Source organism: Scardinius erythrophthalmus (assembly GCF_964197995.2).
Source record: "Scardinius erythrophthalmus genome assembly, chromosome: 5".
NCBI lineage: Eukaryota > Metazoa > Chordata > Actinopteri > Cypriniformes > Leuciscidae > Scardinius > Scardinius erythrophthalmus.
The window spans coordinates 51,455,781-51,470,045 of NC_138225.1; the positions used below are offsets into that span (position 1 = coordinate 51,455,781).

The 14,265-nt window shown below is 35.2% G+C and overlaps 2 protein-coding genes across 2 annotated transcripts in view; one reads left to right on the plus strand and one right to left on the minus strand.

The window, feature by feature from the left end:
• Nucleotides 1–9,210, plus strand: sftpbb (surfactant protein Bb). Its single transcript, XM_081365266.1, has 10 exons — nt 1–148; nt 555–613; nt 2,376–2,450; nt 2,864–2,980; nt 3,116–3,253; nt 4,879–4,959; nt 5,064–5,247; nt 8,354–8,487; nt 8,650–8,727; nt 8,826–9,210. Exons 1-10 carry the CDS (start codon nt 97–99, stop codon nt 8,853–8,855), a joined length of 948 nt encoding a protein of 315 aa, XP_081221392.1. The 5' UTR covers nt 1–96; the 3' UTR covers nt 8,856–9,210.
• usp39 (ubiquitin specific peptidase 39) overlaps nt 8,963–14,265 on the minus strand; it is a 15,763-nt gene continuing 10,460 nt past the window's right edge. Inside the window, exons 11-13 of the mRNA XM_081365265.1 lie at nt 14,063–14,198; nt 13,880–13,966; nt 8,963–10,491 (exon numbers count right to left, since the gene is read on the minus strand). Coding sequence (XP_081221391.1) covers nt 10,438–10,491; nt 13,880–13,966; nt 14,063–14,198 — 277 coding nt within the window. The 3' untranslated portion in view covers nt 8,963–10,437. The remainder of the gene's footprint in view (nt 10,492–13,879; nt 13,967–14,062; nt 14,199–14,265) is intronic.

Here is a 14,265-nt window from a genome sequence, read left to right on the forward strand (position 1 = left end):
CTCATCAAAATACAATAAAACGTTTAACCAGTTGCACACAGACAGCGCTGGGTTTATGGAACAGCACTTCTCAATCCGGAGACCGATTAAAACATCATGCAGTTCGCCATCATCTCTTTCTTTCTCTTCACTTCTACCCTGTCCTCAGGTAAGAGAGTTGAAATATTACCTAAAGATGGCTATGTGATATTTTGCTCCAACATAACATTACATTTAATAATTAAACTGCTTAATTTTACTATGTTAAAAGTTAAAACAAGATAAGACTGTTGAATTAAAAAAGCTTGCGGGCGATTTCCTGGTAGCCTATCTCTAAGTCAGTTCCATATTAGCTAGAAATACTTTACGTGCTCTGGTTTGATCATTAAAACACTTATTTTACACACACAAAAAAAGTTAAATGTTAAAAAGTTAAATGTTAAATTAAGATAGATAGTTGAATTAAAATGAGCTCTTTTATTTTCCAAAGCTGACACTCGATTTCCTGGTAGCATGTTAGTCAATATGATTCCATATTAGCAAGAAATACTTTACATGTTCTGGTTTCTCTATAGGATGGGCAAGAAATGCAGACCTTCGGCCCACAGAACCACGAACATCCAGCCTTTCCACGGTGAGTCTCGAGTGCTTGAATATGACCACTTGCATTTACAGTAGCAGCAGTGCAGATGAAAACTATCCCTTTACATAGCCTACATTTTCATTTATTTCATAAACTACTGGCATGCCAGCATACACCTAGTTAACCTTTACATTGGCTATATTAAAGGCTACTTCAGAAGGGAATCACAGATGCTTTTATAGGGATAGTTCACCCAAAAATGTGAAAAGTCAATGGGGCCTATCATTTGAGATCATTTGAACTATCCCTTTAACAATTCAAGAAGTCTTGAATTCTCAGTATTGCCTCAAGACACACGATAGCAGGCATTAACTTCTGAAGACCATTTTTCCCTCTCGTGTCAAACAGTGCAACAGCGCAGCTACAGTGTGAAGAGATTACTCGTTTACTCTTTCTTTCATTTGGCTGGAAATGAAACTTGCGCACAGGAACTAGACTAGGGCGTATACACAATCAACTGAATTGACAAACTATTTCTTTCTAGATTTATCAAAGGTCTAATTTAATTCTCCAATTTAACCACTGTATATATATATATGTAAATATTTGTTTTTTGTCCATATCACCTATAAGTTGCTTCCACCTTATTTATTATTCGCAAGTTTTCTAACTTTTCTTATTGCTATTGCAGTGAAGGCATTGCACTGTCACAAGCTGTGTTGGGGAAAGTTACTTTAAATAAAAAGTAACTAAGTAACACAATATTGTAACACATTACTTTTAAAGTAATGTTATAGTTGAACAATTGTGAATATTTATCCTAATTGTATTGTATGCAAATACAATGACAATAAAGGCTTTCAATAATATTGTGTCAGTTACTTTTTATTGAAAGTAATGTGTTACAATATTGCGTTACTTAATATTGTAACATTACTTTCAATAAAAAACATAATATTGTAACATTACTTTCAATAAAAAACACAATATTGTAACATTACTTTCAATAAAAAGTAACTAATACAATATTGTAACACATTACTGGTCATAAAACTGTGTCAGTTACTTTTTATTGAAAGTAATGTTATAGTTGAACAATTATGAATAGTTATCCTAATTATATTGTATGCAAATACAATGACAAAAAAGGCTTTCAATAATATTGTGTTTCAATATTTTATTGAAAGTAATGTGTTACAATATTGTGTTTTTTTATTGAAAGTAATGTTACAATATTCTGTTACTTAGCGTTATACTTAGCTCATTATTATTGAAAGTAATGTGTTGCAATATTGCGTAACTTTTCTCACCAGGGCTGGGCTTATTTGTTTGTTTGTTTGTTTGTTTGTTTCTAAAAAGGCAAATGTCAGGTATTCTGTAATTCTTGGTCAGGTTCTGCTCCATTTGGACCATTAGTAGACAGATTCTCATTTGTCACTGTCTTATACTCTGTATAAGGTTTCAGGAAATTGCTACCCTTCAAGTAATAAAAGATCATATCAATATATAAAATCTGACTGTGATCCTCAAAACAAGATTTGAGAATATGGTAATTCTGACACTTCCTTCTTTCTATTAAAGATAGATTCGTTCTTTGACCCGTCCGACCCTAGAAAAGAGGTTGTGAGAGTTTGTGGTTTTGTGTTAGAAACTGCAACACATGGTATGCACTAATCTTTCTCGTATTTTACCATGCAGACTAATAAACAAAGCACTGAAATGCACCAAATTGAAATGTGTTTAAAGGTTTTATGCATGTAACATCAAATCAGTTCACAGAATATAACCTTATACCACTGTCATCATCCTGCAGATGAACAACATGTGCAGCGATTGCAACAAGATCGTACAGTTGTTGACGGACATGCTCTCCAGTCAAGACACTCAGGTGATATTGTGTGTGTGATATGTACACTAATACTGAAACATTTCGGTAAATCAATGTTTAAAACTGTAATTTTAATCCATTGTTTGAATGCTTATTTTCTTAATGCAAGACCTGGTAACTTCCTTCTGTTCAACACAATCTCATGCCAATAATTCACACCAGTTTATATGATCTCCTTCATGTTTTCACACAATCTGCTTACGCCACAGTCGTCTTACTTGTAGAGAAGTGAAATTTCCAGCTGCATTATTTTCAGGCTTTCTTGTGCCAGCCGAGTGATGTAGTTTCTGTTTCTGTAATAAGTTGCTTTTGAATAGAAGCTTTGACTAAAATTACATGTTTTTTTTAAACTCATTGTTATGAATGATTTGGAGTTGGTTATATATTGATCTTAAATTGTTCCGTCTTCGCAGCATCTTATTGAAAACGCTTTGGACAAGTTTTGTTCTGAACACCCCGTCATCCCGTTGTGTATGGATGGAGCGAGGACATATGTGCATTTGGTCATCAAATATTTCAGTGCATTTGCAGTGAGTTCATCCCAATTTGACTTTATCTGACTTTCTTAAATCTAAATCCTTAAAATATATAAACATGAGCAATATCTTCATTACATGAATAACACCATAGCACTGAAAACCAGATGTTTTTAACCCTTGTCGCAGAGTCAAAATGGTGACATATGCTCAATGTTGGGACTGTGTGGCGTCCAGTCTGAGAGAGAAGCGCCGTCAGAGATCATGGTTGGCCTGAATGAACATGGTTTACTCTATGCAAAACCCTCAAGAGGAACTAGTCAAGAGGTACGTGTTAGACAGGTCAAAGTTTACACAGTTTTAGACTTGAAAAACTCATCACTCAGACCATCTGAATCACTGCTTTCCAATGAAGACTGTAAAAAAGAGCCTGGCTTTAGTCTAGATTGATTTAAGCGGGGAAAACAAATTCTCCAAAGTTGTTTTTTTTCTCTCTATCCCTCATCAAATGGGAGTTTTTAATCCTTGCACACTTGGGGACTAAAGATAACAATTATTATGGCATGACTTTCAATTAACTTTGATGAAACTTCTCAGGAGTGGACGAGATTACTAAAATCTTAGTCAATGATATTATAATGAAAGCAGTGAATATCATATTATCATAATTTTAGCTGAAATTTGTCACTGCAGCAAAATGTTATGAATTGAAACCAACACCATACAGATTTTACAATCCTCAACATCACCACAAAACAAACGACTAACTTAAATCTCCAACTTTACATACAAACATTTAGTACACCCACATAAAGCAATATTTAGCAGTGTTGGGAGTCACATGCATTACATATTCAAATGTATCTTTTTTGATGTAACGAGTAAAGTTTGTAAAAACGAGTCAAAAACGCATTACTTTAGAAATTTACACATTCATATTTGAGTTACTGTTTTTACAAAGTAATGCACATTACTTTTCAGTTTAATTAATTTGCTTAAACATTTTTCTACACTCTTTCCCCGCCATTGACAGAATTTTTACGAAATCCATGTTTTCACTGTTATATGGTAGTGGGCGCTATTACACACCTTCTGAAAGAGTAATGAATCTCGGGATCAAAACACAGGATAAACGCATTGCTTATGCATGTTGTAGTCTAAAACTGATTTTCTCAGTTTTTTGTTCAAAATGTTGCTTTTTTATGAAACTTACCCACATTTAAGTCTTGCTAAAAAAATAAGTGCATGAAACTAGAACAGAAATATATATATATATATATATATTTATATATTCATACAGAAAAATATTCCGAGGGCCTTAAGTTTTGTGAAAAGTGCTTAGGATATACTGTAATAATATTCTAAACGTGTTTTTAAAAGACAATAAAGATGTATTTTAGTATGTTGCTGAATGCATTACTGCATTAAAAGCATGCACACACACACACACACACACACACACACACACAAAAAACACCCGTAAGGCCTGAAGGAGAGCCAGCCTCAACCAGGTGAGGAAAAGTAATGGAAAAAGCATAAAAATGCATTACTTTCAACAAAAAGTAACTGTTACTTTTACTTGTAACACAATATTTTTACACATTACTTTTAAAAGTAACTTTCCCAACACTGATACTTACTATATAGCAAATCTCATCTGGTTAATCATTTATATCATCGCTAACTGTTTACTATCCTGTCGCCCAGCTCTAATCTGCTCAATGTGGACTATAAGGCATTTAGGTATTATAAACTATAACATTATGAATTTCTGCAAAGCTGTTGTGAAAAGTGCTATGCACTATTTTGGTTTTATTGGGAAACAAAATTCATGATACATTCAAGTATCTTTAAATTTGAAAAGAAAAGGTTTGAGACCATGCTACTAGTCTGAGTAGTTCTAGTCATAAAACACATTAAATAAAGCTCACATGTTCTACTTTGTTTCTTAGGTTCATGACAATCCCCTCTGCACCTTCTGTCTGTTCTTCATAAAGACACTTGAGAGCATGTTGCCAGAAAAGAGAACTGCAGTAAGATTTTGTTTTTACTTAATGTTAATATGTTCATATTTTAATTAGCACCTGAGTGTTAAACGCTCCTGGGTTATTTTTCCATTTGTTCCGTCTTGTTTTAGGAGATTATAGAGAACCTTCTGGAGAAAATCTGTGATCTTTTGCCTCAGCATTATAAGGAAAAGTGTGACAACTTCATAGAAACGTATGGAAAGAAGCTGATCGAGCTCCTGTTGTCCTCTCTCCCTCCACACACCATCTGTGCAGCTCTGGGTCTGTGTCTCTTCCCGGAGACTCCCATGACATGTGAGTAGTGTGAATGCCACCAGTGCCACAAACTCACGGGAAACTGCTTTACGTTTTGGAGAATTGGTGGCTCGTGAGATTGGGTTGATCAGTGACCACAGTCTTTTCACATAGTTTCTGTGGAAATCAGTAAGAGACTGAAAGTTGAAAAAATATAACCCAATCTTAATTTTACATATATATTCCCCTTTTAAAATGTTGTTCACTACCTAGTGGACCTTTGTTTTTGAGCACATGCGCTCTTGTGGTGACGATTTCACATGAATTTCTGATTTCATTTAATCTGCCTATAAACTAAATAAAATCACATTCTACAAATTAATAGGAATCGCCACTTGGTAAAAATAATCTCATGAGATCGGGTTCATCAGTCTTATCACATAGACTCATAGCTTTCAAACTGTGGCAGTGTGTTGACATATTTTAGCAATCTGTCAAAAACTTGTTTAAAACTAAACATTTGATTGTCATTTATTAGGCATATAACAAACTGAAACAACTTAATCGTCTTTATTGATATATAATAACCAAATAACTTAATATGGTTACACTTTATTTTAAGGTGTCATTGTTACAGTGTAATTATATATTTGAGTACTGAGTAATAATAATTAACTACATGTACTTACTATAGGGTTAGGGTAGGATTAGGATTTGGTTGAGGGATAGTTGCATGTAATTATGCATAATTTACTGTTATTACTATGGTAAGTACATGTAACATATGTCACAAAGACACTGTAAAATAAAGTGTTACCCTTAATATTTTGTATGGCGTTCTTTGGCCTTGATAAGAGCTTGCATTCTTGCTGGCTTTGTCTTTATGTACTGTACTTTTCCACAGTCTCTGTTGTTATTGTTATTGACCAAATAGTTTCTGGTTGTTCCCAAATAGTTTTTGATTAAACTTTTGTGTGATTTATCTTTGAATCCACCAAATTCCAAATTTGTTCAATGGGATTCAAGTCCGGACTTTGACTTGGCCAACTGTGACGAACGAGCTCACACATACTGTTGGATTAACCACTACAAAAACATAAAAAAAGATTTTGGTTATAACCAATACTGTTAGTTTAGGGCAGCTGTGGCTCAAACCTTACTTTGGGTGGAGGTCTAATAAATTTGTAAGCACTGTATGTATATATATATATATATATATATATATATATATATATATATATATATATATATATATACAGTGGTGGTCAAAATTGATGGCACCCTGATAAATATGATAAAAAATGGCTGTAAAAAATAATTCTGCATTGTTTATCCTTTTCATCTTTCATTAAAAACATTCACAAAAAACAAACCTTTCATTGAAGTAAGAGAATTGAAAGTGGGGAATAAATCACATTATAAAATAAATGTTTTTCTCCAAAACACGCTGGCCATAATTGTTGGCACCCTTTTATTAAATACTTTTTGCAACCTCCTTTTGCCAAGATAACAGCTCTGAGTTTTCTCTTGTAATGCCTGGTGAGTTTGGAGAACACCTGACAAGAGATCAGAGACCATTCCTCCATACAGAATCTCTCCAGATCCTTCAGATTCCCAGATCCATGTTGGCGCTGCTTCTCTTCAGTTCAGCCCACTCATCAGGTCAGGGGACTGTGACGGTCATGGCAGAAGCTTCATTTTGTGCTCAGTTGCCCATTTTTGTGTTCATTTTGATGTTTGTTTTGGACCGTTGTCCTGATGGAAGATCCAACCACATCCCATTATAAGATTTCTAGCAGAGGCCGTCAGGTTTTGATTTTTTATCTGTTTGATATTTGCTAGAATCTATAATACCATGTATCTGAACAAGAAGTCCAGGACCTCCAGCAGAAAAATAGGCCCACAACATATAAGATCCAGCAGTATATTTAACCGTAGGCATGGGTTACTCTTCATCCCTGTTTGCACCAAACACATCAGCTGGGTTTGCTGCCAAAAAGCCCTTTTTTAAGTTTCATCTGACCACAGAATCCGGTCCCTTTTGAAGATCCAGCCGTGTCTGACCACTGAATATGCTGGAGTTTATTTTTGGAGGAGGAGCATTTTTCTTGAAAACCTCCCAAACAACATGTGGGGATGTAGGGGTTGTTTGATTTTTTTTTTTTAGGCTTTCTGGCCCTCAAGACTCAACTAATCTCTGCAATTCTCCATCTGTGATCCTTGGAGTCTTTGGCCACTCAAACGTTCCTCCTCACTGTGCATTAATACAATATAGACACACGTCCTCTTCCTGGCAGATTCGTAACATCTTTAGTTGATTATAACTTCTTAATTATTGCCCTGATGGTCAAAATGGGGATTTTCAATTCTTTAGATATTTTCTTACAGCCACTTTCTATTTTGTGAAGCTCAACAATCTTTTGCTGCACATCAGAACTATATTCTTTGGTTTTACTCATTGTGATGGATGATTAAGGGAATTTGGCCTTTGTGTTTCCTCATATTTAAACTCCTGTGAAACAAGAAGTCATAGCTAGACAACTTCATGTTCCTAGTCACCCTGGTGTACTAAAAAATGTAAATATTAATGGGAATATACTTCAGAGATATTTTTCTCATAAAAAATTCTAGGGGTGCCAACAATTATGGCCAACGTGTTTTGGAGAAAAACATTCATTTTATAATGTGATTTACCCCCCGATTTCAATTCTTTTACTTCAATTAAAGGTTAGATTTTTGCTAATTTTTTGAAGGAAAGATCAAAAGGATAAACCATGCAGATTTTTTTTTTACAGCCATTTTTTATCAGGGGTGCCATTAATTTTGACTATGACTGTATATATATTTACGCACTACCTAGTGGACCTTTGTTTTTGAGGCAAATCACTCGCAAATGCGCTGTTGTGGTGGCTCATTAAATAGTTGTTTCTCAAGAAGGGGTTGATCACTCATCACATCGAATAGTAGCCTGACCTAAGTTTATTTATATCTTTTTTTGTGACTAGGTGGTGCTTAATGTTCAGATATTCTGACATGGTTCTTGCCATGGAAGATTTGAGAACCACTGACTTCAGTTTCTCAGACCAGCAGAACTGATTGAAGAATCATTTTATGTTTGTAAATGACTGTGATCATGCTTTATATGAATTATGCACATCCTCTCCAGTGTCCACAGACTGCGATTCCTGTAAGATACTGGCGGTCCTCTCCCGGTTTCATCTGGGTCACAACGCAACCGAGATCCAGACCTCTGACCTGCTCCAGAAGATCTGCCACCTCCACCCTAATGCTATTCCTCAAGTAATGATCACACACACAATACATCATAACAATCCTTGGACAAAATGTGTGTAAAATAGTGACGTACACACTCAAAGACTATCTGACAGTGACGTACAATGACGACACGCGTTACAGAAAAAGCAGTAGACTGAATGTTTGTATTGTTTCTCCTTGTTCTAGTGTGAAGGGTTTGTGAAGCTTCATGGCCACAGGCTCCTGAAGAGCGATGGGAAACAACCATCCATCAGCAAGTGTCAGGTAAGAACTGCTCAACTTTACCAATACCTTTGGGGATGTTGAACAGACTGGAGAGATTCTGACATTAAGTAACTCTTTTTTGTGTGTTTTGTCAACAGGAAGATTACCTTTGCAGAGGACACAAGTGAAAGTGATCAATCGAATAAGATTTCAATCAGAAAAGCAAAAGAAATGTTGTTCACTTGACCAAGCTTTTTGTATCCACTTCCTTTAGACACAAAATCAAGGGAAATTTGAGAAATGACCTTTATTTACCAAACAGTTTTTAATATAACCTTTCTTAATTACTGCCAATCATTTATGTGTTGTGTCTGTAGTTCCATAATCCAAACCACACTGGGTAGACATGTAATAACAAACTAGTGAACTTAGTCTATAGGAAATCTTATAGCATGCATTGTGTGTAACTTAAATTATATGAAGCCTTTACATCCTCATTTTTGTGTTGAGAAGATGCAAGAAATAAACTAATTTGTATTTCAAGGCATTGTATGCAGTCAATTCAAGGGAAAAGCGCTTAAGGCAATTTAAAATAATGAACTTTTAACAGTGACAATTCAAAATAAGGCCTTTTACAATTATCTTCACGAAAAATCTGTCAAAAAATAAAATGCCTTTGGATTTGTCTTGTTGTTTGTGGTAATTCTGTATAACACTACGTATCCTATTATTAATTTCACCAACAAACACATAAGCATTTATTGCATTTAAATTAAGAGCAACTCTTAAAACGAAAGCAATCTCAAGTGTGAGGGTTTTGGTCTAGCTGCTTATTCACAATACTTGTTTTCTAAAGAGCCGAATGAGATGCAGTCTATAGTCTTGAAAACTTTAATAAAAGGTCTCATACTACAAACTGCCAAACTGTATAGACAAAGGAACAGTCACAATAAAACTGAAATCATTAAAAAAAAGTTACGTTCACTTTACAGATTTCTTAGCATCATTATATGAAATGAAACCTCAGGATTTAAAGGGATAGTTTGTTCAAAAATGAAAATACTCATTCACTCATCCTCTTCCCATCCCCGATGTATATGACTTTCTTCAGATACACACAGAAGGAAGATTTTTAGGGGGAAAAGTCCATCTCTGTTAGTCTATATCACACCATTGATTGGCTGAAGCTTGTTTGACGCTTGAAAAACCACACAGCGTTCGTGACAGTGATCCATACAAATCCAGTGGATGACTCGATGTCTTCTGAAGCCAAACAGTTGGTGTGTGTAAGAGAAATACTAATAGATTTAACTTTTTTAATTATAAATCAATGCTGTTTTGTCCCTCTTAAGAACGATCGACCGACAGTAGACTGGAAGCATTGATTTATAGTTAAAGTAAAATCTATTAGTGTTTTTCTCATACACCCATCGTTTGGCTTCAGAAGACATCGATTCATCCACTGGGGTCGTAAGGGTCACTGTCATGATTAAGCTTCAGCCATTCAATGGCATTATATGAACTGACAGAGATGGATTATTTTCCTAAATATGTGTGTTTATCTGAAGAAAGTCAGTCATAAACATGGGCAATGGCATGAATGTGAGTAAATGAGAGAATTTTGATTTTTTGAGTGAGCTATCCCTTTAAGGTGAATGTCTTCTCTCATTGTCACTGTCACTCATCTCGTCATTCTTGAAGCCAGGGTTTCAGTGCTGCATTCATGAACACTTCATTTACAACTCGCGTATGCTGCGCTTTTTGGGCATCCTATGCCCCTTTATGGCTGTCTGCTCCATCCTCTTTATCTTGTCTCTTCCAAATCTGCACAAGAAGAAATATGTGAAATAAGGTTGAGTGGATGAAGTCTCAAAAACATTTACAATGATTCAGAATAGAGATCTGCAAGACACATACATATTTAACGACCACAGTATCCATTATCTTATTTAATGCTAATATATATGATTGAATAATAATAATAATAATAATAATAATAATAATAATAATACAAATCCACAAAAGTACTTGAGCACTTCCTCAAACATATTTGAAAAGTGAAACTGCATTCTTCCTTAGGGGCTTTCACAGTTCTAGCAACTCAGTTTTAGGAACTAGTCGTCAAGGTGGTTCCCCGATAACTTTCAGATTCAGATTGTTTTATTTAGTGCCATGTTAGCATTCAAAGCTATTTTCATGGCAAAAAATGAAAAAAATTACAAAAGTACAAATATCATATAAATACAATAAAAACCAAACAAACAAAAACAGCAAGTCATATTATACAAGATGTTTTAAATTAACATATGATTAAAAAAAAAATCCAAAACCTTTTCAGGCATAATCTTACTAAATAAGTCCTTAAGTGAGGGAACTTCATAAAAGAGCAATCTACTTGTATTAAGTCAAGGACAATCTAATGAAATTATGTTTAACAGATAGTGGAATCTTACAAAACATGCATAAAGTTGGGTCTTCAACCTTTATCCCCAGAGAACTAATATTATGACTTATTTTGACGGCGCTGAGAACTGAGAGTGAATGTATAGGCTATAATCTGTGTGTACACTGTTTTTAAATAAATGTCAGGTGCTGTTGTTTTGCATGCGTTCGGCCAATCAGCGCACACTAATGTCACTGGTAGTTCCTATTTTGCTGGGTTAGACCTTAATACTCTGAAAATAATTTAGTTTCCCCAAAGGCGTTCCTAGAACTTAAATCGTCCCCAGTTCCTGCGGTGTGAACACGCCAAAATACGGGTACATCTGGAAGCATGTGAAGGTTCCTTCAGTTTGAAAGCCCCTTTTGACAAGGATGTCAGAGTCAACACAACGGATGAAATCCCTTCTGCTGAGTGTCCATTTTTCATCTATTTTGTTGCTATAACAGGAAAGTGAATGTGAACTGTGAATCATGGGTCTTATTGAACACTGAAAATCAAAAGTAAACCAAAAAATGTGTATCAACTATTTTGAGTAGCACTTTAATTCGATAGTCCACTTTAGTCATTTTACTAACTATAAGTAACTTTCCAACTACATATCAACTAACTCTCATTAGAGTATTAATAAACTTTCTGCTTAATATCGGCTAACTCTTTATTTATTATGATGTTCCCCAACAGACATTATACTGACTATAAGTAACTTTGCAAGTACATCAACTTATTCACCTAATCCAAACCCTACCAGTCTACCAATACTCTAATGAGAGTTAGTTGACATGTACTTGCAAATTAAAGATTGGTAGGTGACATAGTTAATAGAATGTCAAAAGGCCCATATATACTCACAGCAAAGTACTTGATTTATGATTAAAAAGAAGTTTGAAATACGTGAGCAGTGATGCATCAAAATAAATACAAGAAAAATCACATCGGTGAGAAAACAGCAGTTAAGAAAGCATCTGTTCATAGTGACATGGATATGTTTGCATCAGCTCTGCATTTCAGCTCTCCAGTCACATCACATTTGTTTATATGCCACTTTATACAATATTGTTTTAAAGCAACCAGCTTCATAAAAAACGTGACAGTGTCTCTCAATTAAAATTACAACTTCATTTTCTACTATAAGTAGTGTGTTCATGTTTTAACTCACGACTGAACTGGAGAAGATTTCCATGTCAAAGAAGGCGGAGCCTCAGAGCCACGCCCACCTATTACATCATCGCCACAGACCAATGGTAGTTCAGACTTAATGCACCAGCTGTGTGCAAGTTACAGCTTAGCCTAGTTTTGACGTAAATGGGCACTAAGATACAACTTATGCAGTAAATATTTTTGCGTTGCACCATTAAACTTAGTTGAAGCGTAACTATGTATAAACCAAATATTTACGGAAGCCTCTGATCAGGAGTAACAGTTGGAATAAAATAGCAGACAGACTGATTGAACTGCATCAATAAGCTCTTCTTTTTCCTGACAGACTTCAATTCTTTAGACAAATATGATAATGCTGACATTTGCACTCGCTTACATTTCGGAACAGTCTTGAAATCTAAGCTGTTGTCCCGAATCCGGCCCTAATTGTCCCAAAAATTAGATTAAAGCGAAATCTTAAGTAGTTATTGTCTGATAAAACATAAAAAATTGTCGTCCTTCATCCAGCCCCCGCCGGCTGCTCATTGGCTGCAGCATCGTTTTTCTTTTTTTGATGTTCTACAAAGATACCGTAGGCATGAATTTATATGCATTGATAAGCGAGCTTAAGTTGCCTCAGTCGTGAGGACAGTGAATGTGCAGGCAGCCAGTCGTAAAGGAGTGATTGATTGGTCGCGGCACTGTGTGCAAAAAAATACTTCAGCCTAATATCTGATGTCGAGTTAAACAAAGCAAATCATCTACACAATTATTTAGTTTTCTTATTTAATGACCGACAATTTAGTCGTAATAATAATTTTGGCATAAGGCTTATTAGCGTTAGGCTACAGCCTGAAATGTCTGATTTACGCACTGTTACAACAGTCTTTTTTTTCTTTTCTTTCTTTTACAATGACATTTGAGTTCATGATTTTAATGTTGTTCTTTTGTGGCAGACTAAATACTAATGACAGACTGTTGATCTTTGAATAAAAATATGTTTGGTTCAGGTTTGAAATTCATTATCTTTTATTATAGGCTATGTAGTCTAATATCACAGTAGGCCTACCCCAAAACCACCCCGTCCCATATTTCAGCCAATCTCATCTGGTCACCCTATCCTACAGTGTGTGCATCTGTCCCATTGGTCCCTGTTGTGCATGTCAAATAAAATCAGTCATAATCAATAAATGTTATTTCTTATGTTTTTTTTGTATCATTACTTATTTATCCTTATTAATTTCATAACAATTCTTAACAGTTTCTGAATGATATTTACATATGTTATTCAATGGAGACGTATTTTTACTGTTAGTTAAGTCAGGCAAAAGTTAGAATGAAGGATCAACTGAAATTGCCAACTAGCTAGTAGTTACTAAGCCTCTAGTGTGGACTTTACATTCCAATTTAAGAAAGAACTTACGAACGGCTGGTGCAACCCTACCCTGTACACTAGTTCGTTTTTTTTTTCAATTTCGCTTGAAGTTTAACGGGGCCTTAAAGTGAAAAAGACTATTTAAATGAAGTGTAACCCAGTTTTCATGTAATATCCACTTGTTAAAACCTCACGCTCAGACGTGTTTTTATCTCCATCAACTTGCGAATGACAAAAGAAAGTAATAAGTAGCAAACCTGTATGTACGCCTCAGAGAGTGTGATCATCTGTGGAAGGATGTCAATCACCTGCAGGTCCTGAAGCTCGTACCACTTCCCTGTGCCCTGTCAAACATTACACAGCAGACATATTACACAAAACATCCCAATAACTAAGCTGCTATTGTTTTGAATGGAGTAAAGTGTTGGTGACACACTCACATGATGCAGAACATGAATTCTATAGGAACCCTCAGTGGGTTTTCCATCATGAACAACATTGGCCACCAGGTCATAGGTCGTGAACTTCTCAGTAGCCTGCGCTTCTTCTGTGAGGTACTCGCGCAGATCAACGTTCCTGTTGTGCATGAGTGTTTTCACAAGAACATTTCAAAATACATTTACAGAGAATATAGACAAGTCTA